The sequence below is a fragment of the Ochotona curzoniae genome, unplaced genomic scaffold (genome assembly GCF_017591425.1).
Source record: "Ochotona curzoniae isolate NIBS_2020 unplaced genomic scaffold, NIBS_Ocur_1.0 contig_523, whole genome shotgun sequence".
NCBI lineage: Eukaryota > Metazoa > Chordata > Mammalia > Lagomorpha > Ochotonidae > Ochotona > Ochotona curzoniae.
In genome coordinates, this window is record NW_024466459.1 from 8,455,254 (window position 1) to 8,483,182 (window position 27,929).

General features: G+C 58.4%; 1 protein-coding gene across 3 annotated transcripts in view; it reads right to left on the minus strand.

The window, feature by feature from the left end:
- Positions 1 to 27,696, minus strand: part of MGAT5B (alpha-1,6-mannosylglycoprotein 6-beta-N-acetylglucosaminyltransferase B) — a 42,740-nt gene extending 15,044 nt beyond the window's left edge. For 2 of the 3 annotated variants that reach the window (XM_040989417.1, XM_040989416.1), the window contains exons 1-8: positions 27,610 to 27,677; positions 24,334 to 24,446; positions 18,683 to 18,827; positions 11,338 to 11,453; positions 11,036 to 11,109; positions 10,000 to 10,170; positions 9,211 to 9,375; positions 8,276 to 8,445 (exon numbers count right to left, since the gene is read on the minus strand). In XM_040989417.1, coding sequence (XP_040845351.1) covers positions 8,276 to 8,445; positions 9,211 to 9,375; positions 10,000 to 10,170; positions 11,036 to 11,109; positions 11,338 to 11,453; positions 18,683 to 18,827; positions 24,334 to 24,446; positions 27,610 to 27,677 — 1,022 coding nt within the window. Of the gene's footprint in view, positions 1 to 8,275; positions 8,446 to 9,210; positions 9,376 to 9,999; positions 10,171 to 11,035; positions 11,110 to 11,337; positions 11,454 to 18,682; positions 18,828 to 24,333; positions 24,447 to 27,609 lie in introns of all 3 variants that reach the window. The other variant, XM_040989415.1, reaches the window with a different exon arrangement.
- Positions 27,697 to 27,929: the final 233 nt, after the last annotated feature.

Here is a 27,929-nt window from a genome sequence, read left to right on the forward strand (position 1 = left end):
TGATAGTGCAGGTGGCCCTCTGGGCACGGGTGGGGAGGGCAGAGCAGTGCCAGGAGAAGCTGGAGGCCTCTGGCCCCACTCCTTTCGCGGGGCCCACCCTCAAGCCTGCCCAGCTCAGCAGTGGCCTCCCACACACGCACAGGAGGGCCATGAAGGGTGACAGGGAGAGGGAAATTGGAGCAAGACGGTGAACAGGACCAGTACGCAGTTGACGTGAGGAGGCTAGGAGCGAGCAGGTGCAGCAGAACTCGCCAAGTCACCATCACCCAACCCTTCTCCTGTGCCACCCATTTGCAGGCACAGCCCCAACTACAAGATCCCTCCCCTTGGAGATCCACTGCAGACCCTCTGCCAGGACCTCAGAATAAGACTTGCTCCTCCATTCTCACTTTGTCCTCCCCTGGTGACTGTCCCAAGTCACCTCTGCCCCTACTAAGGGGGTTGGCCCTCAAGGACAGAATCAGTTGAGTTTGAAACTCCAGGCCCGGGACAGGCTACGGCCTGGAATAGCTTGAAGAAATGATGAATGCATTAGATGACTTCCCAGGAAGGTGAATTTAATGTTCAAGGTGAACAAGAACCGAAGAGGACTGGGATGAGGGGCGGGGCTAGCGCTGGGGGCGGAGTTACAACAAGGGGAGGAGCTTTGGGCTAAGCTCTGGCCTTCCCAAGGCAGCCAGCCCCTCCTCCGCCCCTGCACACAAGGGCCGAGTCAGCCCTGTCCCTTCCCTTGCAGGGGTTAAGAAAAGCCACATAGTGGGTGGCATTGGGACCCCAGCATCGCACATCACAATGCCCAACCTGAGCCCCTGTTCCCCTGCTTCCAATCCACACACCCTGGGAGGTGAGCATACCTCTCACCGGAGGGTATGGCTCCAGGGTATGCATTGCCCAGCCCAGCTGCTGCAGTGAGTCAGTAGACAGAAGCTCTTGCTGTCTCTCTCCACCGTTCAGGTCAGTAATGAGACAGCCACGTGGTCGGCAGCTCGAACTAGGGACACGTGTGTGCTGCTGCCTCAATGCGTTTGTCACAGAGATCTGAACTTGGCCCCGGGGAGCGGGGGTAGGGGCTCTTAAGGGGGAGCGGCTGCAGCCTTATTGCCTGCAACTGAAGTTCAGTTTTATGGGCAATTTTACGCTAGGAGCAGTGAAATGGATGGGAAGATGCTGTCTCCCCACAACCTTGGTCCCAAGGTGCCCGGGAGGGGACAGGGGCCTCAGCTGCAGAATGCCACCTCCCACTCCATTTCCCCAGGAGGCTTCTTCCTGATGCCCCCCTGTATTTCCTGTATGCTCTTTGGCTCCAGCGGGGCGGGTAGGAAGGGGTGATGGGCAGAGCTCCCTGCAGCCAGGTGAGTAGGGTAGGGCTAGGGGGAGACCTCAGAGGACAGGGGGCCTCACCGAGTCCCGGCCCCCACCGATGCTGAGGAGGGATGGGGCATCTGCGTGTAACAGCCACTGCGTCTGCATGAGCACGCATGTATTTCTGAGTGTCCCAGGAGTCCCAACACTGCATACTGTGACGAAAGGGGTGGGGGAGGGTGGCTCAGGGAGTGAAAACATCTCCAGGTCCCCTGTGCCCAGCCCAGGTTGATCCATTTGGAACCGGGAGAGGGGGGTGGGCAGGATAGCCAGGGAGCAGGTGTCTGACGAGTACCGTTTTCTGTCTGGGAAATCAGAGGCACAGGGAGACGGTCGCTAAGGCTGCCAGACTGCCTGCTTGGAAATGGCGAACATGCAAAAGTGAAGCTGCCTTTCTGAAACCAGACCCATCCGCATTCCTGGCCCTACCGCTCTGCACTGCATCTCCAGGGGCTGCTGACACCCCTCTACGCCTGCCCCACCCTGCACTGGCACTCCCACAGGCCACAAACCACCCGTCAGCAAGGAAAGGGGCTAGCAATGATGGAGGCAGGGGCATCCCCAGCCCTTCTCTGCCGTGAGATCAGAGTGGGGGGAAATGCGACAAGACAGTTGGCAATCAGGATTTGGGTGGCCAGGGGCATGGGAGACACACCCCCACAGCTGCAGCGAGGGCCATGGCTCCCTCCAAGCTAACAATTCTCCCTGTCTCCCCCTCTGCTGGTGCCTTTGGTGTGTGGCTGGAAACAGGCCCTCAGGTAGTGCTTAAAGCCCTGCACTAGCTCTTCTTCTGCTCACTCCCATGCTGTCTGCGGGGAAGGACCTAGATAGGAGGCATTTTCGCAGGCTTTCAGCACCCCCTGACCCCATCCAGGGTCCCCTCCCTGGTCCTCCAGGAGCACAAAAAAAAAAAAAAACCCGAGTTGGAACCAGACAGGCATCTAGGGACCTAAGGAGGAAGGTACGGTGGGGACCGTCCCCTCTGCTGACGCCTCCTGGGGCAGGTGCTGTCTGCCATACTAGCATCCTATATGGATGCTGGCTCAGGATCTGGCTGCTCCCCTGAGCCAGCTCCCTCCTAATGTGCTGGGAAGGCAGCAGAGGGTGGCTCAAGAACTTGGGTCTCCGACACCCATGTGGAAGGCCCAGATGGAGTTCCTGGCTCCGTGGCCCAGTCCTAGCTGCAGTGGCCATTCAGGAGTGGGCCAGTGGAGGGAAGATCTCCTTCCCTATTACTCTGCGTTTCAAATATAAATCAATCATTTTTTAAAGCAACAGTTTCACGATGCCCCACAATGGGCTCCCCAGGGTTCCCATATCCTAAGGGGGCATATCCCTAGATGTCCCCAGGATCTGCTCCAGTTAAAGAGAACTATCAGCAACACAGGAAAAAGGGGATCCAAAGGCAGCTTCCAGCACATTCTAGAAGCTCCTAGGTGAGGGTCACAGTGGAATGTGGGGGAAGGAGCAACACCTCCCCACAGCAGGTGGCCCTGGGCCAGGCTGTCCACAGCTTCTTCCCTGGGGATCGTTGCTCTTCAGCGGGCTGGGAGCTAAGAATAGGCCCACAGCTCCCAGGAGAGCCAGACCAACCTGCAGGCGCAGCCCTCTTCGCGGTGCTAGAGGGAGAACAGGAACACAGCCGATCACAGCTGTCCCCCGGCCTCCTGTGAGTGTCTAACAAACACCCACTGATGCCAAGCACACGTCATGCTCCCCCCACTCCACTGTTCATTCATGCAGGCACAGGATCTCGGGTCTGGCTGCCGCCAGGGTCACCAAGGTGTTTTGAGCTGATCAAGGTGCCACCTGACAACCCCGAGTGGGGCCTGAACATAGGGTATTCCCACCTCCTAGGGCGAGTGCCTGGCTCTCATTCTGCCAAACTCCCTGACCTTTGCTGAGAATCAGCAAGTACAGAGGCTTTGGGTGACACAGAGGGACTCAACCCCATTCAGCCAAACCCTGAGGGAGACCTGAGACCAGGACTGCTCCGGAGTAGCTGAGGAAAGAGGGGTCCCCAGGGAGCCCCTCTGGGCACCAAAGCCAAGAATGAGGACAAGTACAGAGGACAGAATGCCTAGGGTAGGGGGCACTAATCTGTTGGCTGCTGCTGCCCCCTTCCCAGGCAGAGCACACAGCGCAGAGCAACCCTGTCCCTTCTCAAGGCAGGACACAGCCCAGGGCAGTTCTGTCCCCTCCCCTTCCCTAGGCAGGACAGCCCTGTCCCCTTCTCAGAATCCCCATCCTCCCTCCCCCACCTCGCTGGGGAGTGGTTCGACAGTCTCTCAGACCCTAAGGAAGCTCACCCCTGCCTGTGCCCCCCACATCTCTGCTGCCCTTGGATGAGACCTGCTGCTGTGCCCGTCCTCCCCGAGGGAATTCCACTCCCACCAAGGGCATTTAGGAACCAGTCCTGCCCACGGATCTTACCTGTCCCCTCCCTTGAGTTGAGGGGACCCCTCACGGGAGTCAGGGGTCACATTCTAATGCCATCCTTCGTAGCTGCTCCCACCACCGTGGATCCCACATTGGGGATCAGGTGAGAGCTGGGACAACTACATGGCCACTACCGCCAGAAGCTGTTGACGTCTGGCCAATAACGTTAATTTCCAAGGAGGACGGCTCTAACTTACTGGGGGAGGGCACCAGATCTGTCCCAGGATGTCTCTCCAGGACCCTGAGTTAGGGACCAGGACAGTCCCGGGCCCCAGCAGCAGAGGTCCAGGACGTTTCATGGCATTTGGCCATGACCCTGCCACCCGCTGCACACCTGTGCCTGCCACCTGCATATTCTGTCACCCGAGCAGGCCCCTGGTGGCCATCTGAGGTCGTGTCCAGGTGTCAGGTGTCATTGCTGGGACAGGTGGCACCTGAGTCGGTTCTCCGCTCAGGCGGGTTCCCTGGACAGGGAGAGTGGGCGGGGACAGCCCAGGAGCCCAGAGAGGCAAGCGTCTTCTTGGAAGAAGACAGAGGGGAGGGGCCAGAGAGGCAGGCGTCTTCTTGGAAGAAAGACAGAGAGGAGGGGGCCAGAGAGCGCAAGTGTGCATTACGTGCTACTTTCGGGAGATGGGAAGGGGACGCCCCGAGCTACTTCATCCTTCCGGATGATTCTTGCCCCTCAGGGTCCCTGGTGCACTCGGGTTTCCTGTCCTGCTCTGAGGGCTCCATGACTCACACCCCTTCCTGCAAGTGGCCTCAAGAGGCTGCGTTCCCTGCTCTGGGCTGACCCTTCACATTCAGGTGCAGTTACCCACCCACTGGCTGCCAAGACTGCCTTCACGCCATGCCTGCCCTGAGCCCCCAGCCCATCACCAGGCTGTCGCCAGGGCACAACTAGTTCAGCTCTTGTCCCTGCTCCCTACTCCACCCTTGCCCTGAGCCCCTGTCCCGTCATCACCAAGGCACAACTAGTTCACCTGTTCCACGTCTGTGTTCTTGGTGCCACTAACTGCAACTCCATTTGGCTCACGTTTCTGGGGCTGGAGTCCAAGAGTGGCTCTGGCTACCTCCTAGGAAGACTAGCTAAAGCAGGTGTGCCAGTTCAGTCCCAATGTCATCCTCTGGCCATCATTGCCTTCACAAGCTGCTGACACATGCCTAAGGATACTCAGGCCTTAGAACACAACAATGCCCCTCCTCCGGCTGCTGGCTAGAGCTGGCTGCCTGCTTGCCTCTGCTCAGTCCAAGCATGCTTCAAGCAGCTGCGCCCAGCGTGCACTGGTTCAGACCAGTATGAGCCAGTCCTGGCTGGATCTGAACAGGTGCAGACGCTGATATAAACAGGATGGAGTCCCTACCTCCGGCCCTCCCTGGTCACCCTGCCCAGGGTTCCCCCACAAGCAATTGGCCCCAGGTTGGAGCCCCACCCCCCGGCTTGTGCATCCTCTCCTCAAGCTTTCCTCATTTGACAGTTAAGTCAACTAATTTTCTACTAAACCTAATTTCACTCATGGATGGCGGGGGACGCGGTCCTTCCTTCTTGTGCCATGTACTGCTAATGATGCTTGAGATTATGCAAATACAGTTGACTAGCACAGCTGATTCCGGGTGAGAAGGGAGGGAGAGGCCCACCAGGGATCTTGCATCCCTGGGAACATACCGCCTGCAGCCGGTCAACCGCTGGGGGGACAGCAAGACTGGGGGGGCCACTGTCAGGCTTGTCTCGGAGCTCTCAGTCCCAGCGTCACCTTCCTCAGCCCCTGACATCTCACAGCAGCCAAACCGGGGCTGGATTCTCCACACTGCCAGGCCCCTCCACACTCCAGTGGGCCGGGTAATTAAGGTGCCGAGTCAGGAGAAGCTGGCCACGATGGCACAGCTGGGCAGCGCTGCTGCTGAGTAACAGCCAAGACATCTGCCGCAAACATCTGAGAACGACCCTGACACTCGGGCGCCCACACCTTGGCCCTGCAGCCTACCCATTCACATTGCCTTTAGCTACTGGGGAAGAGGGGCACCTGTTTGCATGGAATGAGGCGCTACTCCTGTGGAAGAGACTTCTGCATGGCTGGGTGCCTTGTGGTGCACTGAGGTGCTCACAGCCCAGCCCCACCTGCCTTGCACCTGTCGCCTCACTACACTAGTGACTGGCACCCCATTTTGCAGAAAGAAGGAAGAAGAGGGCTTCCAGGTAAGGGAGAAGTACCAAGGGCTTCCCAGCTGGGGTCCCTGCTGGGCCAGAACTGCCCACTGGACCCTAAAGTGCAGACAGGGACTCTAGAGGAATCCCCACCCTCCTTCTAAAAAGCTTCTGGGGGTCCTACACACCCAGCCAACCCCAGGGGTTCCGGTGCCTGGGTCAGTGCTGTCTGCAGCTCATCTCTCCTCCTACAGTGGTCAGCCCCAGACCACCCACAGTGGAGGGGAGGGCAGACACACAGCCTCCTCTGGGTTCCTCATCATGGTCACCTGGGCTCCAGCACGTCTGACCCTTGGGTCCTACTATAGGTGAATTAAATCAGAGACACCAAGAACAGGGTCCCTTCCCAAGGTTCTCCAGCAGGTCCTGCCCCAGACACAGTCAAGAGCCAGAGGAAGGGTCACGTTGCTTCCCTCTCATGACACTGGGAGGTGGTCTGTGAGTTCAGCACCAGGGGCCTGGGACAGCTCCCAGCCAGCCATAGCTCCCAGGAAAAGCAGCAGGAGATGGCTTGAGTACTTAGGACCCTGTACCCACGGGGAAATCCTGTTCCAGGATTCTAGAATAGTCAGAAGGAGTCCTGGCTCCTGGCTTCAGGCTGGGCCAGCCGGAGAGTGAGTCAGCACATGGAATATTTCTTTCTCTGTCTTTCAAATAAATCTTTTTTACATGTACACATATACATTCTACACACAGCCGCCAGCTCCCCCTGTCCAATACAACAGGTCCTGGCTCCTCCCTCTCATTTTGGTCTGGAATATCCCGAGTCATTAGAGGTTAGGCATTGGGCCAGGGCTGGTGCTGCCTGGGCCTCCGTGACTGGGAATTGTCCGGGGCTCTGTCCCCCCCCAGAGCAACCACCTCTCCCCAACACTGCTGGGGGCCCAGATGAAATACAGCTCAGGTAAAGAGCCCCTTTTGGGTCATAGACCATCAAGACAGCCAGCAGCCACTGCAGAGGGGTCTGGTCGGGCAGGGTTAAGGCGCAGGTGAAGGAAGGCCAGGTCAGTGCCCTGAGTGTGCTGGAGCAGCCTCATGGGCGAGGAGGAGGGACAGGATTCCACCCAGCCCAGAATCCCCAAGGCAGGAGATTGATAACAGTGATTACTTTAAAATTAAGAACTTTGGTTCCTGGGAGAGGCATAAAGAATCGAAAAAGACAGGCTGCAAAGGAAAAGCGGTGTTAATGCATAGAACTCAGGATTTATGCCCAGGATGTGTAAAGAACTCCCACGACTTGATGAGAAAAGATAAACAACCCAACAGAGAGGCCGGCAGAGGATCCAAATGAGTCTGTCATCCGGGAACAGGCGTGTGACACTCAGCTCCACTGGCTGTCAGCAGGCACAAGTGAAGTGGGGCAAAACCACCTCCTGCAGGGCCAGCATCCCATGCGGGTGCTGGTTCAAGCCCACGCTGTTCCACTTTTGACCCAGCTCCCTGTTAATGGCCTGGAAAGACAGTGGAAGATGGCCCAAGTGTTTGAGCCCCATGTGAGAGACCTGGATTGAGTTCCTGGCTCCTGGCTTCAGCCTGGCCCAAACCTGACTGCGTGGGAACATACCAGCAGGTGGGAAATCTCTCTCTGCCTCTCAAATAAATTTAAAAAAAAAATTCAATGCCACTGGGGATGGCACCATGGCATAGCAGGGGCAGGTGGAGGTGTAGGGGCAGAGACCCCTGGCAGACATGTCCTCATGCTCAAGGTGGACAGGTGTCAAGGGAGATCATCACACATGTTTTACGCATGCTTTTATGTGTGTCAAATACCACACTGCAGATATTAATCAAGAAAGGAACATCTTACTTCTTCTTCCATCCCACAGGTACCATGGTTAAAAATGAACCCAAGCCTTGTTCACACACTCCTACCTGCCCCCGTGACATTGCACACTCACAGCCCATTAACTTGTTAGCCCATTAGCATGGAGGGGAGGGGGACTCTAGAGATGCCAGCACCAGGGGAGGAAGTGGAAGGTGCCTGCCCTACCCAGCCACCAACCTCCTGCTCTGACTGACGAACAGCTCCTGAGGAAGGAGCCTGACTCCAGAGGAGAAAGTCCGAGGGCCTTGGGAAGGCAAGAAATCCTTCCATGGTGCCTTTGAAGCATGAACAGGTTTCAGCCCGGGGCAAAAGCAGCAGGAAGGGGAGGGAACCAGGGACATGACCATGACCGTCTCACAGGCACCAGGAAACCTGCAGGGTCTGCAGGTGGGCTGGGATGTGGGGGGACAGGCTCCCCTCCACGCCCACCCCGGCCTGGCACTCACCTCTGTAGCTCCTTCAGGGAGACGGTGACCCGCAGGCTGTGGCCCAGGATGTAGAGAGCAGCCAGAATGTCTGCCCACTGCACCATCTCCCCCAGCGGCCCGCCCTTCAGCACCCGTGGGCTGAACACATCCCCGGACTCCTCCGTCAGGAAGCCAATGTGGACGAGGATCTGGGCAGGCAGGACACGCAGCAGTGTCAGAGTGCAGGAGCCGTGATTTCAGGTCTGCCCCTGTCCACAGACCTGCCCGGGAGATTGGCCAGCAACAGCCACTGTCTGCAGGCTGGGCACACAGCGACCGCACAACGAGTCGGGGGTACAGAGAACAAGACTGCCCTCATGGAGTTTACAGTCCAGATGGAAGAGGACAACGGTAAACAGACATGAAATGATAAGGACTCTGCAAGAAATAAGCAGGGTGATGGGAGACTCATGGCATTAATTGCTGGATGGGTGGGTGGTGTGTGTGCAGATGGAGGGAGGGATAGATGGATGATGGGTGGGTGGGTGAGGGATCAACAGGTGGATGGGTGGTGGCTGGTAAATGAGTGAATGGATGAAAAGAGGGAAGGAAGGAAGGATAGAGGAATGGATGAGTTAGGTGGATGATGGAGGGATGAAGGGTGGATAGTTGCATGGATGAGCCAACAAATCTCCCAAACAGGCTACATTATTCTTAACTTTCCACGCAAACGCCATGGCATATCCGCTGGAGAACAGATGTCTACAGAACATGGGCCCCCAAGGGGCTGATCCTCCTGCCCCAGCCTTGCAAAGTGCTGGGGTCACCCGCCCCCTCCTGACTTTGCACCCTACCACCTCTGCTGCCTCTCTGTTTCAGGGCCTGCCCTGCCTGCTTGGAAGCCCTGGGCTGTGAGCACGCTGCCTGACTGAGCATTCTGGACTCAGCCCTGGATTCCTCTGAGGGGGCAGTACCTGCTTCTGGTCTCTCCGAACGTCCCCCAGCTTCTGGGCCAAGCGCTGGGCAGCCATGACCCACTGGGCTGTGAGCCGCCTGGTCCGTTTCTTCATGAAGATCAAGGACTCCTTCCCGCTGCCCATCAGCTCCAGCAGGGGGGACAGACTGCTCCGGAAAACAGCCTGTGGGTAAGAGCAGGGGTCAGCAATCCATCAGCAACCCCACTGTCTGGAGGACAGGATCCACCCATCCACCCTGTCCTGAGGACAGAGGCCCCTCCACGAGCCCCCAGGTTCACCGCCAAGGCCCAGTGCCCGGGCAGTGGTCCGTCCCAGCCCATCTGCCCCATCCCTCCCAGGGACGTTGCCCGTGATGATGGTGCCCAGGGGTCCAGTGCCACAAGCAGGCAGTAAGGGCTCTGCTCGGGGTCAGCTCCGACCAAGAGTCCTGAACCCACAAACCCAGCTCGCCAAGGCTCAGACTGGTCATTTGTAAAATTCAATCACCAAAGGGCCACTGGGAGGTAAAAGCTCATATCGAATTCCTGGCACGCAGAGAGCCCTGGGTGAGTGATAGCAATGATTACTGTTATTCTAGTCCATTCTGGGGCAGCTCTGGGGCTCAGCCTGCCACTCAGGTAGACCTTGGGAGGGCAACAGCATATACAAGGTGGGCTAGCTTCCCACTGCCCAGCACTTGGCAGGACTATTGGTCCCATTTCACTCAGGCAGAGCCCCCATCCCCATTCCCCCCTGCCTTGGGTTGTGCAGCTGGGGGAAACCAATGTCACGCCCACCCAGGCCTACCTGAGCCCTGGGGAGGGGCTTGGCAAGGGTCCGGGAGGCCGTCTGGTTCCTCCAGGGCAGTGGGGGGCAGAACCACTCCACCTCGCTGAGGTAGATGAGGAAGGAGCATTCGGTACCGTCCACTCCAAAGAAGGCATAGCAGGGGTCAGAGGTCCAGCGGGCGCGCATCCACTGTGGAGAAGGCCAGGGCTGGGCAGGGGGCTGGCAACAGCCCCACACACACCCTCAGACTGCATGCATGCTGCTACTCCAGGGACCCCTAAGGTCCCCCAGGCCTGTCCCCTACAGCTGGCCCTGGAGACCAAGTAGAAGGATCTAGCAAAACTGAGCCAGGAAGCCAGTCCAGCACTCTGTCTGGAGATGGTAGGGGCAAGACTGGCACACAAAGGGCAAGCAGCCAGGAAGGGTGGCAGCACGGACCTGGACAGCTCCCTGACCCTCCTTAGCTCTTACTGCCCAGAGAAAACCCTGGCGGCTTCCAGGGGCCAGCCAGGAGCCCCACCCCGCCCACCCACCTCAGCCCATCCTCAGGGCTTCAGAGCCAGCAAGGCCCTGGCTTCGTGGCTGTGCAAGGACGGATGTCCTCTGGGCAGGAGGAGCTGACCATGCAGCCAGCACCTAGGCCAGGAGGAACAGGACAGAATTTCTGCGTTTTTCTATACCAGGCCGCTAGGGGGGTGGGACAGTGCCCATGTGTCTACTGCTCCTTCCCTGTGGAAAAGGTGAAGACAGGAGCTCGAGTTGTGCCGCAAACAGCAGGTAAAGCATCTCACAGGGACTCCACTTCTAGTCCTGGCTGCTCCACTTCCCATCCAGCTCCCTGCTAATGCACCTGGGAAAGCAGCAAAAGATGGCCCAAGTGTTTGGGGTCCTGCACCTACATGAGAAGCCTGGATGGAGTTCCTTAGTCGGCTTGTGCCAAGGTTAGAATGCAGGGCTGGGCAGAGGCCCTTGGTAGGAAAGCCCAGCGGGGAGCAGAGGAAATACCTCCTATCGCCTTCTGGTCCCCCACCCCTGCCACCGACTCAGGCCTCACCTCCACCTTCCCTGCACAGTCAGGGAACTTGGGGTCACTGGGCGCCTCGCACTGGTCCCGCCGCCCCTCAGACACTGGGGGAAGAGGAAAGCTTGCTGAAGACCTGGCCAGAGGGAGGAGCCCCCACAGCCTCCACTGTAAGGTGCCAGCCTGTAAGGTGCCAGCCTGGTGTCTCCCCTTCCACACCCTTAGCCTCCCTGGAGGCCTCAGAGCACCCCTGTTTTTCCCAGGAAGGGCAGAGACAGGCCTGCAGCCCTCCAGTTGCTCCCTCCAGGCATCCCCAGGTGGTCCGCCGCACCCACCCTTGCTGTGCAGGAGCAGGCTGTGGCGCAGGATCTGGTCCACCTTTACCGCAATGTCAGACACGTTCTGAGCAATGGCCTGGATCCTCTCCACGAGCCCAGCCCCCGGGGGCAACCTGGACGGCGAGAAGCGGGGTGAGCCTGGAGCAGGGGTGAGCCCAGAACCCCAGCAGGGGACCATCCCAAGATGGAGATGGTTACTACTCCAAGAACCCAAGCACACACCCCCACTCTGGTATGGACCCAGCGGCAGAGAGGGAGGAAGAAGATGGGCAGGGGGGCTGGGCCCGGCCCCCCATCCAACACACTGGCCTCTCACCCAGGTAAGGCCATGTTTGCCAGGCAGATCTGCATACATGATCACCCCTGCCCCTGAGCCCTCACCACATGGGTATTCACTTCTGCATGTGCAGGCTGCACACATACTCCCTGTGTGTGGAAGGCAAGTGCTGGGGCTGAAGCAGACAGGAAAACTGGAATGCAAGCCAGGGCAGAATGTGTCCAGGCCCTGCTAGGAGACAGTGGGGAGCCCTTCTCCCACCCAGGCACAGTTGGTTCGCTGCTCTGACACCAAAACAAACTCTGCCATCCCTCACTGAGAGGTGAAGGACCATGGCCCTTCCAGGACCTCCCCTGAGAGCAGCATGCCCCCGCAGCGGCCACTTCAGGCACTTTAAAGCAACAGGGAGCATTTGTCCCCTTGTGCTGCCCGCTACTGCAGCCACGACATTTCTCCAGATGTGTTTGCTTTCAAAAAAGGCACAACCATTCTGGGGCTGGCTCTGGGGCACAACCACTGCCTGAGATGCCAGTAGCCCACAGGAGCTCCAGTGTGAATCCAGACTACTCTGCCCACATGCCGCCCCCAACAGCCAAGCACCAGGCACCTGGCAAAGGCAAGCAGGACCTTGGGGCCTGCCCAGGGGCCTGGGGAGCAGCACGGCCCTGCCCCCACTCTTGGGTCTCTCACTGCCAGGGTGCATGCTTGGGTACATGGTACACTTTGGTGGGAACCTCACTGCATCCCCACCAGTAGGTTCGCAGGAAATGCTCCCTGGTCCCTCTGGGGATCACTGGCTCCCTCGCCACCCCTGCAGGCAGCAGGTGCTTTTTGCCTCAGTACGCCCTTGCTGAGGCTCCTGGCAGATGAATTCTACCACTGCCCTCCTGAGAGACAAGGAAGCCCAGGTCAGCCATTCTCCACATTGCCTAGCAATAGCCTGGAGAGGACTGGAAGCCATGGGTCCACTTCACAGCTGGGTGGTCTCAGAGATATCACCCCATGTCTCTAAACTTGGGTGGTAGCTCCCACAGGATCTGAGTGACACGATCCTGGTGAAGACCAGACACGAGGCAACCGTGGGGCAGCTAACACACGCTCGAGAGGCTTTCACCTCCTGACGACGGTCACCTGGCCCCCAAGAGGAGGCAGCAGCAGCCCCGGTACAAAGAAAAGCACTTCACTTTCTGGGGAATTCAGCGATTTTCCCACCATAAGCGTTCTTGCATAAAACACATTGCTGGCAATGGCTTTAAATAGTGCAGATGGCATCTGTCTGATTTAACAAGTTCAACTTGTTCAAAACAGAATCACTTGGCGTCACTATTATTATACTGGACTTAGCATTTGCACAGCACTTTCTATTTCCAAAGAACATATCATTAGGCTTGTCTGCCTGAGATGTTTGCGCAAAATGACAACGGGAGTGGATGTGGCCAGCTCTGAAAGCAGGGCAGATCCACAGGCTGGGAAGGGCCAAGAAGGAGAGGAAGCCAGGGATGGGATGAACGGGGAGTGGGTGTGGAGCTGCCTCCAGCGGGTGGGGGACTCAGGGTGTCGTGGTGGTGGTGAGCGATGCCTGGGCCAGAGTGCAGTATGTGCAGGTTAAGGTTCTATGAAAAAGTTTGACTTTGTTCTAAAACTTCCTAGGGACCAGTCTTGTGGCATAGCAGATTAACCTGTCTCCTGTGGTGCCAGCATCCCATATGAGCACCTGTTCAAGTCCGGCTCCCTGCATCCACGTAGGAAACCCAGAAGCAGCTCCACGCTCTTAGCTCAGCCTGGCCCAGCTGCAAGCACTACAGCCTTTTTGGGAAGTAAACCAGCAGCTAGAGGATCTCTTTCTATCTTCCCTCTCTCTGTAACTCTGCCTGCCAAAGAAATAGATCTTAAAAAAAAAAAAAGAAACTCATATTTGTAGATTCCCCTTAATGCCATGCAGTTACAAAATACTTCTGTTACAGACTGAATGCTATAGCCCCCACCCCAAAAGTGGACATTGCAAGTAGACTGATCTTCAAAGAAAATGAGCCATTTCCATCTCGACAGCCCTCAGCAGGTGGTTCCGAGAATTGGGGGAGGGGGTCTCTGCTGAGGTCACCAGCTCCATGGCCACCTCCCCTCCCAACCGCAGAATCCTTTTCCGGCAGGGGGCAAGGTGCAGACTGCCGCATTAGAGGGACAGGCGGCCACAGCAGAGCTAAGGGCCCTTGGCAGAGCAAAGACCAGAGTTCTGTCTGCCCAGGACTGAGCAGCTTGGGGACAGCACCCCAGCCTCACTCCCACCTCCCTTTAGGACCCTGTGTGCCATGCCTTCCGTCTCTGTCCTTTGTCACCTTCAAGGGCAGTTGCTGCTAGGACGGCCAGAACTGGGTGTGTGGGGGGGCCTCAGCAGAGATGCAGGTGAACATCCAGCACATGGTAGGGGGAGGGTTCCTTCTGGAGAGAACCCCCATTTCTGACACTCCGTGGAGGCAGCTCCAGTCATCACTCTACCCCAGCATCAGTTCCACTCACTCAACAGTGCCACCCCACTCTGGCTCCTGCACCTCTCTGGTCCGTCCCCCGGGGAGGCCCTGGGTTCAGACCCAGCCCCCCAGAGTGATCCGTGGCCGCAGAATGCCTGGAGTCTAACTCTTACGCCCAGCCCATGATTTACCAGGGCTGCATTCAATTAACAGGTATCGATTCTAGCCCGCAGCGGCTGGCGAGCTCATGGGAGTTGTTCTTTTATTACAAAGCTGATCACTTTGCTTTTCAAACACAGAGCCGTGTGGACACAGAGGCCTGCCACTTCATACACAGCGAGGCCCATGCACACAGGTGCAACGGCAGGGAGGGACAGTTCTTCGGGGGCCCCTCAGTGTGTCACCGACAGCATCTGCCATTGCTCCCGGCCACCCTGTCCAGTGTCAGCTTTCCCTGGCTGTCCCTGCTCTGGGCCCCATCACCCCGAGTCCCTGATGCTGCTGGAATGGGCAGCAGGGGAGAGGGGGTTCCAAACAGACAACCGAGCACAGAGGGCACCTGGCTGGCCACGCCCTGCTGCTAGCCGGAGCAGGCTGGGCAGGGCTGCGCACTGCCTCGCTACTTGGAGACCCTTAGGAGGTGTCTGCTACCCCAGCCCCTGCTTAGCACCCATCAGGACGGCTGGAGCTGGACTTCTTGGGTGTTGGTGTCACTCTATGGGCAGTATAAGAGGAGGCCCAAGAGGACCGGGGTGGCCCATGGGACCCTGCCACCCCCTCACCCCATGGCCATGGCCTCCCAGTCTCCCCTGGGGCCACTTCCCTGACTCCTGGGCCAGAGCCCTGAGTCTACTGAGCCCCACCCTGAACGGCCTCTGCCAGGAGCCATGTCACCCACATCCCCTAATCCCTCCTCGCCAGCCCTGGAGCTCCCAGATCCTGCCCATGAGGCTTTCCTGACAGCAAAAGGCAGATCCCGGGGCTGAGCCCCAAGTTGTGTGAGCAGAGAAGGTGTCCCTGACCCACCCCCTCTTGTACACACCACCAACCCTGCACCTTGCTACCCACACTCTGCCTGCTGCCAGCACAGACCTGGGCAGGAATACCCAAGGAAGCATTTTTGAGTGTGTAAATGAAACTTTTTTTCTTAATTAAAAAAAAAAAAATCATTACCCAAAGACAAGGATTTTGGTGCCCCCCCTTGGCACTCTCTTCTTATGTACAGTGACTTCCAGGCACTCACACGGCTCTCCCTCTTAGAGGAGGGGAATGGCAGCATTCCCCCATGGGACGGCAGGAGGGTATCATTCCAGGTCTGCACGCCTCTTGCAGGGCGGGCCTGCCAGCCTCTGCCCAGCACCAGCTTTGCCGGCGGGCACTGGCTCTGTCCTCAGACATGCCGGTCACAAGTTCATGTTCTTCTCCGAGGCAGCACTGTAGAGGGACACTCCTGGGTCCTGGGTGTGACCATACATACGTGCAGCCAGCCAGTTCTTCCTGGGCCATGGCAGGAACTGGCTTCCCCAACCTCCGCCCGGGATACAGGGCAGGTGGTACACTCCTCCAAGCACAGGGCTCTGCAGAGTGCCCATCTCCAGCCCTGCGCACAGGCGGCCTCTGGCAAAGGCACACACATCGCATCCAGATAGCCTCAAATTTCTGAAGATCTTTTTTTCCCCCTTCCGAAGAGAAGCCTCATGGAAAATTCAAAGATCATTACTATTTGGCTTCAGGATACATAATATGATGCTGTTTGCAGCAAATCTGCCTACCTAATTATGTTTTCCAAGGCTAAAATAGCAAATGTGTTTTCCCCCGAGGACACACCAGCCACAAGTGGGAGGCGGTGGCCTAGAAGCTTTTGGAAGGGCAGAAAGAGGGCGGCAGAAAAATGTGCAGAAGACGGAAGGTTGGCTGGCAATGCAGCAGCGGGTACTGGTGCAGGGTCCTGCTCTGTCTGCCCCAGCTCATCTCACTGGAGAAGGCCCAGTGGACAGGGGCTGCCAGGTCTGCGCCCTGGGGCCCCTGCACAGTCTGGGTATGCCCACCAGCTCGCTCCCCGACCCAGCAGCACAAACGTCCCTGCAGAGGATGGTTCTGCCTGCAGAGGCTAATGGGCTGGTTGCCCACTGGCTGCTGCCCATGATGGATGGGCATTGTTTCCTGGGGTGGAGCCAGGAGGGAGCACTCCCTCCACCCTCAAGCCACACCTCTTCCCTGGAGGACAGCAAAGGCAGAGCAGAGGTGGGAGGGACGGGCCAGGCCTGGAAAAAACCAGAGGCACCTGGAAAGTTTTGTGTGACAGCCCCAGCCCAAGGAGGCAGCCCGGGGTCAGGGGCTGAGGTCTCCCAGTTGCTCTGCTCTGCCCTGACAAACAGCTGTAGGCAGAAGCAGCCAGAAGGATGAGGGCCTGGATGGAGGGAGAAGGATGGAGCCATAGCGGGAAGGGGCCAGACAGTGAGGAGGAGGTGGGCTCCCCACACACAGAGGGGAGGAGAGGAAGGTCAGTCTCCTGTCCCACAGGTCCCCGGGGGCCTCCGTATCTGCTTCTCTGGCCTCACCCTCTGCTTCTCCTCTTGCTACTTAGCTAATCTGTTTGAGGCCTCCACCATCCCTTACCACCTTTCAACACACCAGGTACCAGGTGTGCCCCTGTCCCGGGCCCTTTACACCTGCCGTTCCATCTCTGCGTGGGGCCGGCTGCTTCCCTTTACTCACAGCCAAGCCCCCACACCGCCCTCAGACACCCCCTCCTTTCCAGCAGTACGAAGGCATCCTCACTTCTCTCTTTCAACAAGGACAGCGTCTGGCAGAGCTGTCATTGCCTACCAGGGACCCGACACGTTTCCTGAGCTTGTTTCTTTCATTCATTCTGGGGAATGTAAAGTCTCAGGGGCAGGGGGCACTGCCCCAATTTCCTATAACCCAGGAGCCTTGTAACTCAATTCAACTCGACTCCCATCCTAGGCCTGTATCTGCAGTGCCCATGTTGCAACAAGCAAGCACACAGGTCTGACAAAGGCTTGCTCTCTCTGAGCAAGTCGACAGGAGTGGTTAGTAAAAACTAACCCACACGAACTGAACAAACAAACAGGCTGACAGATGGCAGTCAAGACTATGGAGGTTACAGAGACCCAGGGCATGGAGTCAGCCAGCTGACACTCCAAGTCAGGCCAACCACCAGCTCCGTGCAACCTTAAGCAAGCAGCTGAACTTGTCTCTGCAGAGGTCTGCTCCCCGTGGGAACTGAAGCAGTTCAGAGGCAGCTGTGGGGCTGCAACAATGCCAGGCGCTCAAGATGAACAAATACTGCCATCTCGGGCCACCCCCACCTTGCCTGGGCACCTAGCACCTTGGCGTAGTTGGCAAGGCCAGTTGGTGATGGGCGTCGTGGCCCCCAGCTCTGTCCAGGCAGACCACATAGCCATGGATCCTGCACACAAGTTGGGGGTCCCTCCGATACTACCACTGCCTCCCAGGTCCGGCGGGGGCTCCCAGCCTTCACTTGGCATCGAGACCTCCCACGTGGCACAGCTCCACACTCCAAGGGGCCCCAAGTCCCAGTTCCCACACCACTGTGCAGCTGAGGAGCAGCAGCTCACCACGTGTGGCCGTCAGCAGGGAGAAGGCGCAGAACCAAATAGGTCCAGGATGTCCCCTGGGATGCCATGAGGGGCAGGGCCGCTGAGCCCTGGGATGCCTTGAGGGTCAGGGCCGCTGAACCTCGGAATACCACTGAGGCTGGGTCAGGGCTGCAGGAGTGGCACAGGCTCTTGGGAGGGGAACATTTAGAACAAATAAACCAGGAGAAGCGCACGATCCTGGCAGGTAAGACCCCACCTGGGATGCCTCTATCTTGTAGCAGTGACTAGGTTCAAATCCCACCTCCACTACCAACTCCAGCTTCCTACAGCCAGCACCCTGGGAGACAGCAGGTGCTGACCCAGCCACCCACATGAGCAACCCAGACTGAACCTGCACCCCTTCTGGCTCCGGCCTGGCCAGCCCAACTGGCATTTAAGGTGTGAGCCACTGGGTGGAAGATCTCTCTCCCTTTCTGCCTCTCAAAAAAAAAAAAAAAAAAAAAAAGCAGGGAATTCTGCTATGACTAAATGGCCCAGCATCCACCCATGCTCTCCTTCTAATGACAGAACTCAAAATCAAGCTGAAAAAGACCCTGCAGGTACAGCCCATGTCTGTGAGTGCTCCTTCCTGTGAAGCCCCCAAGGGCCATACCCTCCCAGGATGATGCATGCCCATACACGCGTGGGAGAGGGCTGTGGACGGGACAGGAAGCGGGGCCAGCTTCCAGAAGGCACTTGTCTCCAGCCTACAGTGTTTGTGCAACATTTTATTTGGGAAGAGAGGAAAGCAGGCTTCATGACCACTAGCTGTCGTTAAGCCTGGACAGTGGCACCAGCGCTCTGGCTGCTCCTGGGGCCTCCGCGTGTCCTGCAGCTTAACGGAAAGGAGGGCGAATGGCCTGCAGCCTCTCAGGCCAAGCTCGGGGTGAGCGATGTGAGGCTGGACCTCCAGCCCACCCAGGGATGTACCCCCTCCTCTCCACACCCCTCTCCATCCCCCAGTGCCCCGTCACCTGTCTGCCGAGTGGCCGTGGCCAGCGGCCCGCCGTGGCTCACTGCCATTCTCCAGCCTGGCCAGTGCGTCCATGCGTCTTGCCATCAGCTCCAGCAGGTCACTCATCTTGCGGAGGATGCCCCGGGACTCGGGTCCCCCCATCACTGTGGGCAGAGGGAGGGGACTATCAGATGCCAGCCCCACTCAAGGCCTGGCCATCTCCACACCCCGCCTGTTGCTCCCATGGTAGGTACCCCTGGGGCAGCACTAGCTGTGATGCTGGGTGGGAGTGAGGGTGGGGGCAGCCCTCCCTGCTGCATCCCAGCTCTGCCATCTGGGCTCCTTTCTCTGCCCCTCTGGGCCTCAATTTTGGTGACTGTGAAATGGAACTCCAGATTAACATCTCTGAGGTGAGCTTGGGCTCCAACTGTCATTGGGTCTGCGAGATGGCAGGGAAGGCCTAGCAACACCAGAGTCCCCAACACCAAGTTTCAGACAGAACTTCCAGATGGGGAGTATCCATCAGCCACCCACCAGCAGTCCGGGCTATTAACATTCTGGTGACGGGGCTACAGCCTAGATTTGCAGATTCAAACCTCCAGGGCCCAGGTGTCTGTATTTTGCTTGGGATTCTCACACAGGAACTATGTTTGGAGGGGCCTAGGACCCTGCTGTCTGCCAGCCCCCCAACCCACTACATCCCTTCCCAGCCCCCACCTCCAAGCCCCCAGGGCAGGAAACCATAATAAGTTTGTCTGACTTTCATGCTGGTTTTTGGGTGCCCAAAACCACTTGGGCAAAGCGCCTCCCTTCCCTCACTCCCAGCCCAGGCAGGGGAGACCATGGGAACAACAGAACCAGATGAAAACAAGTCACAACCCCCGACCCCGCAGTCGCTCCCTGCAGCAGCACCGCATGTACCTGCGTAAGAGCCAGGCATGCTGCCTTGGGCTTCTGACTTCTGTAGTCTCGATCAGCGCACAGGAGCCCCCATAGCCCCCTGGAACCCTAAAACTGGGCTCCACCTGCCCCCTCAACGAATCAACCAGGCCACCAAGAGACCTGAGCCTCTCCTTACAACCCTGCTACCCAAACAGAAGTGAAGTTGGGTTGGGCTCCCCAAAGCAGACCTCAAACCCCAAGGTTCAAGGGCAGACAGGTAGTTCATCAGGGAGGTGATGGGGGCGAGTGGGAGGAGGCACTGGGGAGAGAGACAGCAAGGGCAAGGGTGACTGCCTGGCCAACAGGAGCCTGGCCGGCCAGTGAGGCCAGGAGACAGGGAGAACATGGAGCGGGAGAGCTGGGACACCTGCACGCCTTCTCCCTTGGGTCACTTGGTGACGGCTGATCTCAGGGACAGCCATGTCCAGCACTTTCTGCTTGTCACAGGGAGTCTGAAGGAAGCTCCTGGGCAAAGCAGCGTGCTAAGTGTCAGCAGCTGAAGGCCTTGGGTTTGCAGGGGCCAACGGTGTGGGCACTGAGAGCACCTGCGGCTCAGGATGGAATGAGGATACACAGACCCCACAGGGGGACAGAGCCTGCAGATGCCCCAGCTCCACAGGACACTCAGGCCCGTGTCTTAGGACCACATGGTGATGGGAGCAAGTGTGTGGTAGGTTGTAGAGAAGAGAAGCAGGGAAGGACAAAGGAGTGGGGCAGGCAGAGGGCCTGCGAGGAGAGGGAGGACACTGCAGAGCTACTGTGACCCATTGTACATCCCTGCCCTCCTTGTTTTTCCACTCCAATATGTCACTCCAGGCTGGGTCCTAGCCCCCTGCCAGCTGGACCACTCAAAAGTGGGTCCGGAGTTGGCCAGGGTCCCTCATAGTCTGACGTAGACCAGCTGGACACTGGCTGGGCCCAAGGCTTCCAGGAACAAATAAAAGAAGCAGACGAAGAGGAGGGAAGGATGGCGCCAGCCAAGACAACCCACCCAACATAGCTGTACTGGCCATTGATGAAGATGACCAGACAGGACCCCTGGCTCTGGCCCCGGCCCACCCAACAGCTAAAGCAGCGATAGTCTGCCTACCTCCCATTCCTGCCCAGTAACTAATGGGTTCTCCCCTGTCCCCACCTCTCCCACTCACACACCCAGCTGGTCAGTTGCCTGGTCAACCAATAGCCCCCTCCCTTCTTTCCGCCTTAGAACTGGGGGCAGGGGTCCAGGCTGACACTTTGCTGTCTCCTGACAGCCCCTCCCAAGCTTATCATTCGAGTCCACACCTGGCTTCCAACCATAGGATGGAGTAAAAAAAAGAGGGACAGCTGTCCATCAAGCAGGATGAGGGTGCCTGACCACCCCAGAGGCACCTCCTGCTTTGTGGGGAGCTGATGGGTGTGGTACAACTTCCCTGACCTCCCTGGGGCTCCCTAATTCGAAGGAATGGAAGGGGCACCCCAGGATCAGGGCTGGACACCCCAGGATCATGGCCACTGAGCAGGCCGGGCTCTGAGCCTGCTGACCCAGCAGCTGGCTCCTGTAAACACAGCGGCTGCGAGCCTGTGCCCCAGTTTCCGGGTGGCATGGAGTTCCCTGCAGTGCCTCTCCCTGGCTCCCTGCTGGCCTCTCTGTCTGCCAGCCCAGCCCAAGCTTCTTCCCCTCCTTGCTGCCTGCATTCTGCCCCCAGCTGAACCTCGCCCTCACAGACCCTTGCCTTGAACCCTACCCAAAACCCAGGATGAGAGAGCAGGAACTTTGGGGTTTGGCCTGGAGCAGGCAAGGACCCTCTCCCCATTGGGACTCACTGCCTTGGTGCCACCACTGGCATGGGAAGGTTTGGCAAGTAGGCAATTTGGTTTCCAAGCCACCAGGCTAACATTGGTTAGTTGCTGAAAGAGGCCCAGCAATCACTCTCAGAGCTGAAACCACCTCCCTTGTATTTTCGTATAAATAAAGAATGCTGAGCCCTGCAGGAAACTCATACTGACATCCAGGGGCGACCCCTGCTCCCCCAGATGCCACTGCTGTCTTGTTCTCTCCCACTCCCCCACCTCTCCTGGCCCCCTTTCTCGTCCCAACCCTGACTTCTTACCACTGCCTTCCAGTAGCTTCTGGAAACCACAGGCGAATTCCCCCAGCCCCCCGGCAGCCAAGGAGGGGATTGTGACTGGGTCAGCACAGATACAGAACATGGCACGTGGCTTACCACCCAGCGCCACAACAAACACTGTAGAGGACTGGGCAGAAGGAGATGGAGCCGGCCCTGTGGGATTCCTAGACCTGTGCCCCCATGGCTGCCAGCCACGAAGATAGAAGCCCTGGGAGGAGCAGGGCTGCGGAGCCTGGAGCTCTCTCATGGTCAAGCTAGAGGGATGCTCAGGGCAGCCATGCTGGGCTGACCTGAGACACAAGACAGCTAAACACAGGGGGAAGGAGGACTTAGCACAGTCTGTCCGAGGACAGCCAGCTCCTGCCTGGGGGAGAGAAGGCAGAGGCCAGAAGGCAGGAGAAGGGTGTAGGGAGGAAACAGCCAAATCTCCCTGCTCAGGGGCTGGTATCGCGGCGAAGCAGGTAAAACTGCCATCACAAAGCCTAGATTCCACATGGGTCATAGTTCAAGTCCCAGCTGCTCCACTTCCAATCCAGCTCCCTGCTATTGCACCTAGGAAAGCAGCAGAAGATGGCCCAGGTACTCGTGGCTTCGGCTGGCCCAGCCCCGGCCACTGTGGCCATCTGAGGAGTGGACCAGCAAACAGAACTCTGTCTTCCTCTCCCTCTGTGACTCTGACTTTCAAATAAATAACTAAAAAAGAAAGAAAACACAAAAACAGCCACCCCTACCAGAGGCTGAGCGAGGGTCACCCCATGAAGCACCCCTCTCTGTCATGGTTGCCCCAAGCTGGCATGCTTTATTAGTAAGCACACAGCAGCCTGGGCACACAGGGCCTCTGGGTACTCAGCTGTGATGCTGTGCCAGGCTGCTGCCCTCTCCCAGGGGCCTTGACCTCTCTCTTGCCATCTGACCTGCAGTGAGAACCCGCCTCCCTGGATTCCTCAGACCCCGTTGACCTGCACTGCCTACACCCCAGTCCTGGCCCACAGCTCCCTGGGGACCTCCTCAGGCTTGCCATCACCCGTCCCCTCCCAGCAGCCACCCTCCTCCCTGCAGGCACCTGTTGGGATGTCTGCATAGCTGCCCCAGGACAGTGTGGCTGATGGCATGAAGGGGTCTCTTGCCAGATCAGGATTTTATTTGTTTAAAGATGTATGCATCTATTTGAAAGTCAGAGAGAGAGAGAGAGAGAGAGAGAGAGAGGTCTTCCATCTGCTGATTCACTCTCCACTGACTGCAATGACCAGCAGAATTGGGCCAGGCCAAAGCCAGAAGCCAGAGGTTTTCTCCGAGTCTCCCGTGTGGGTGTGCAGGGGCCTCTCTGGCCTCTGCAGGTGCATCAGCAGGGAGCTGCAACAGAAGTGGTGCAGCTGGAACACAAAACAGCTTTCCAGATGGTATCTTAACCCACTACACCACGACGCCAGCCTCCAGGTCTGGATTTTAAAGCCACAGTGCAAACCCTTGCCGCATGCCTGCCTTATGTCTCTTCTGATCCAGGGCATGAAGGAGTCCCAGGGGACCAGGAGAACCGGGGGCTTCCTCCTCCCCTTTCCTCCTGGCTCACCTCCTCCAAGCCCCTCGCTCTGTATCCCAGGCACCCAGTTCCCGGCCCAGAGGCCTGAGAAACACAAAATAACTTCAGCTTGGATCAAGCAGATCTGAGCACGCAGGGGACCAAGCAACTCCAGTCGTCCAGGGCTGCCACGACCGCCTCTACCTGCCCACCCAAGATGTGCCCCAGGACATTCACAGCCCTGCCATTCACAGAAGCCTCACACCGGCAACCACTGACCACCTGCAGCAGCATGACGAAGCCACGTGTGCCGTGCTCACACCCCCAACAGGAGGTTCCCCAGCAATTCCAGCACCTTCTGGCTCCTCTGCCCCTGATACCCTTCTCTGTGTAGTCCCCATTCATCCCCGCTGCGATCCGCACCTCCACTCAACATTTAGGGGTGCTCTTTGTCTGCTGGGTGCCACCAGGGCCCTCCCTGGTTTTGACACAACCTCACGTGTTCAGCCTGGGGGAGGCAGATGTAGCCTCAGCACCAGCTCAGGGAACACGCCTGCTTGGAGAGATGCAGGCAGCTTTGTGAACCAGAGCTGGGATAAATTAACTCACACTCAGGCTTGAATGACTAATAAGTGTGAGATTTCTTCTGGGAGCTTTTGCAAGTTGGACGAAGTGTGTACTAAACTGAAGCATTGAATTTGAAGACGGAAAACCAGATGGCTTAATAAGTGCCCTGAAGCACCGATCCACTTGGGATATCTGTGACAGTGATGACCAGGGGCAGGGAAGTGACACAGCGAGGTCCCCTCACCCCAGGGGAGCAGGAGGAAGCTCACAGGTCCCCCTGTGCAGTCCCAACAGCTCCACCCTCAGTCTTAGCGAACCCCTTGCCAGCACCCCAGCTCAGGCCACATGGAAGCTAGGAGACCCCAAGAATCTGGGCCAGAGCCAAAGCGTGCCATGAGGCCCCAGTTCACACATACCCATCAAGGAGGTGGCTGGGAGGCCTGGCCTGGGGTGGGGGCCCAGGAAGCGCCCCCAGGACTCAGCTCCTGTTCCTCCTACCCACACGCAACCCCCATGGGCCTACCCAGATACCTTCTGTACGGATGGTGAAGGGTGACTCCCCCGGGCGCCGGGCTGAGAACTGGCCTCCCAGAGACGTCATGAGGAAGCAGAGCGTGAAAAAGCCGATGCCCAGGACGAAGAGCCTGCGGGCAAGACAGAGTGGGTCAGCAAGGCTGGTGACACGCTGTCTCCTGCACCCACCAAGGCCCGGGGCAGGTGCAATGATTAAAAAGAAGGGGATCAGCTCCAGCATCCAGGGGGCTCCTACGGACAATGAAGAAAGTCAGCCCTAAAAAACTGGCCCCAGGGACTGGCGCTGTGGCATGGGGGTTAAGCCACGGCCTGTGACACTGGATCCACATGGACACCAGTTTGATTCTCAGCTGCTCCACTTCTCTTTTCTTTCTTTCTTTCTTTTTTTTTTTTTATTATTATCCTATTTAACTGAGAGGCACAGTTACAGAGAGAGAGTTGGAGAGTCAGAGAGATCTTCCCATCTTCCATCTGCTGGTTTACTCCCCAGAGGGCCACGGCAAGCAGGGCTGGCCAGGCTGAAGCCAGGGAGCAGGGGCTTCTTGGCCCACCCTCTGGACACATTAAGAGCTGGGTTAGAAATGAAGCAGCTGGGACCTGAAGCAGTGACCAGATGGGGTTGCAGTACTGCACACAGCAGTATCACCTGCTATTGTCATGAGGTCAGTCCTGCTCTGAGCCAGCTCCCTACTAATGTACCTGGGCAGACAGCAGAAGATGGCCCAAGTACCTGGGCCTCTGCTACCCTAGGCAAGACCATGAAGAAGCTCCTGGCTCTCAGCTTTGGATTGGCTCAGCTCTGGCTGTTGCACCATTCTAGGAGAGAACCAGCAGATAGAAGATCTCTCTGTGTCTCTTTCTCTCTGTCACTCTGCTTTGCAAATAAATCAAATTAATGTTTAAAAAGAAAGGAAGGAAGGAGAGAAGGGAAAGAGGAGGGGTGGAAGGAAGGTGGAAGGGAGGGAGGAAAGGAGGAACCGGCCGAAGTCGCACAGAGGCCACAGAGGAGCAGGATTCTCCTCTGGGGGCACAGCTGAGAAATTTCTCACCTTGAGACAGCACCCAGGCTGCTAGCGGGTGACAGCCTCCAGCTGGAGCCCCCACCCCAACTTTCTGAGCCAGATGTTCTGGGAGAGGGGCAGGCAGTCTGCTGGAGCAGGTGCTGCAGTGATACTGAGGCAGAGAAGCCGGCACATGGTGGCAAACAGCAGGGCCTGAGGCCAGCAAGAGAGCAAGGCGGTGGTCCAGCCGTCCAGCCGAGACCCTTCAGCGTGCTATCAATCACCCAGGACCCTCAGGGTACCCGGCCATGGTATCCAGCAGCAGCTCCCCAAAAGGACAGAGCTGTCAGCACAGCCACAGGGAAGGCCAGAGGGGCAGCTGCTCTGAGACTGCGAATCTGTCAGAAGACATGATGGACTGACAGGGCTGGAGGGGGAGCCATCCCCACCCTGTTCCACCTGATGTGGAGCCTGACAAGTTCCCCCCTCTGCTCCCTGGCCCCCCAGGCCCCACGCTTGCCTGTATCTTTATGCAAGACTTGCTTTCTGCATTTTAATCTTCATTATTTGAGGCTGGCAGAGCAGTATTTAATTAAAATTTGGTCCATTAAAGAAAACACATAATTGCAGAAGAAAATAAAAAGCACAACAATTTTCCCAGTCAGTCCTTCAAGGAAGCTGCCAGAGGCGCAGAACCCAAGGCAGGAAAGAGTCATCTAGGCCCCTCGCAGCCAGGGAGGATGGGGGACCCTCCAAGCCCAGGGGTAGGGAAGCCCCGGTGTCCTTCAGGAAGCCAGCCTGGCCTCAGGATAGCAGCCAGGGGGTACTTAGGAGGTGTCAGCCATTGGTGTCCCCAAGCCTGAGGACAGGGAAGGCTGCCCCCCAGTTACAGTCCCTTGGCCCTCCACACAGCTGTTTTTACAGCGGGGCTCCCAGGCTGGCTGCCATGCGAGAGGCGCCTGCGCTTAGAGCCTGAAGCTCCCAACTCACTTCATCTTGCGTCTCTCGCTCCGCCAGACTCCAGCCCTGGCAGCCGGGGCATCCACGGTGGATTTGAGTGAACATGGTCTCGTCTACCCCCAGATGCACTCTGCAGGGACCTACAGAACCCATGGGCCCTGTTCTGGGCAAGCAGCACATCCCCAGCCAGCCTTGAGGTGACAGGATGGGAGGCTCCCTCCCACAACCTCTGAAAGAGACTGGAGGACTTCGCTGGTGGTTGCAGGACCCCCGGCTGCATAGGGAGACCCTCAGGGGAAGTGTCACAGCCCCAGGGCTATCTCGGGATGAGGAGCCCGAGAGTGGGAGAGGGAGGGCGGCTCGCCAGAGAAGCCAATCTGCTGGCTGAGTGCTGTCCATGGTGCTGGAGTCCTGGGCGCCTGTGCTAGGAGGAGTCAAGCCCTTCCCAGGGCTGGCACTTCCAGCCCCACTTCCCACAGGCACCCAAGCCAGGGGTCTCCCAACAGCCCCCATCAGGGACCGCCCTACCCTCAGGGACCCCCAGCTCTCCATGCCCTTCCACACCCTCCCTGGCCAGCCAGATCCCCCTCTGTCTCAGGAAGCTACCCACAACCCGACTTGAAAAGGCCCGGGGACTGGGTCAGTCCAGCCTCCCCCACCCACCAACCTCCCGCAGTCAAAGCCCCAGCAGGAGTTCTACTGCCCCGACCCCACCTGTGGCAGGGACCCCAGGCCAGCCCCGCCACACCCTCCTTATCCTGCACCGCGCCCCTCCCCAGCCTGGCCTGGCTTGGAGACTGAGGTGGCACACCACCGGATCTGGCGGGCCTGAGGTGTGAGTGTTGCGGGGCTCCCCAAGTGCCACCGAAACCCCCGATTCCCCCATCCAGCGTCCAGAGGCAAATCCCCAGTGGAAGGGAATTCTCGCTTCCCAGCGGCCAGGACCCTCTGGGAGCAGGTGAGTGCCTGGGGGCGGAACAGGGGTGTGCACCAACTTCGCCGCTGGGATGGGACTGTGAAGGACCCAGGGACTGGAAGGGGGGTGGACGCTGGCCAGGGCTACCTCCCAGGCCGAACCACAGCCTGGATGCACTCTGCCCCCTCCCCATTCCCATCCCGCACCTCGGGTCCTCTCCAACCTCCACCAGCCCTGGCAGGTCCCAGAATCATACACTCCTCCCACCTGTACCCCAACTCTGTCCGGCTCCAGCCCCAGAGGCCCTTGCCGCCTGCTCGGCCACCCAGACGCTTCCCCTCGCGGGGAACTGTGCTCACCCACCCCTCCCCCGCGCCCCCGGGGCGAGAACTTTACCGAAAGGGTCTCAAGGTGACCAGGCATCTTCTAACCATTATTTTCCCATCAGGGTTGACCGCGATCATGATTCGAACTTGTCCGGGAGAGCAGCGGCGGGCGAGGCAGGACGCACCGTCCTGGGTCAGGCTCTCCACAGTCGGGGCCGCGAACCCGCCTGGGCTCAGGGCGCGCGGCGCGGTGGCCTCACAGCTCGGGCCGCCGCCCGCGGGTAGCGCGCGGCCTGGGCGGCGGGGAACCGGGCGGCGCGGCTGCCGGAGGGCGGCGAGGGCGCCCAGCCGGGCCGTCTCAGCGTCTCCTCCCCCTCCCCGCTCACATTT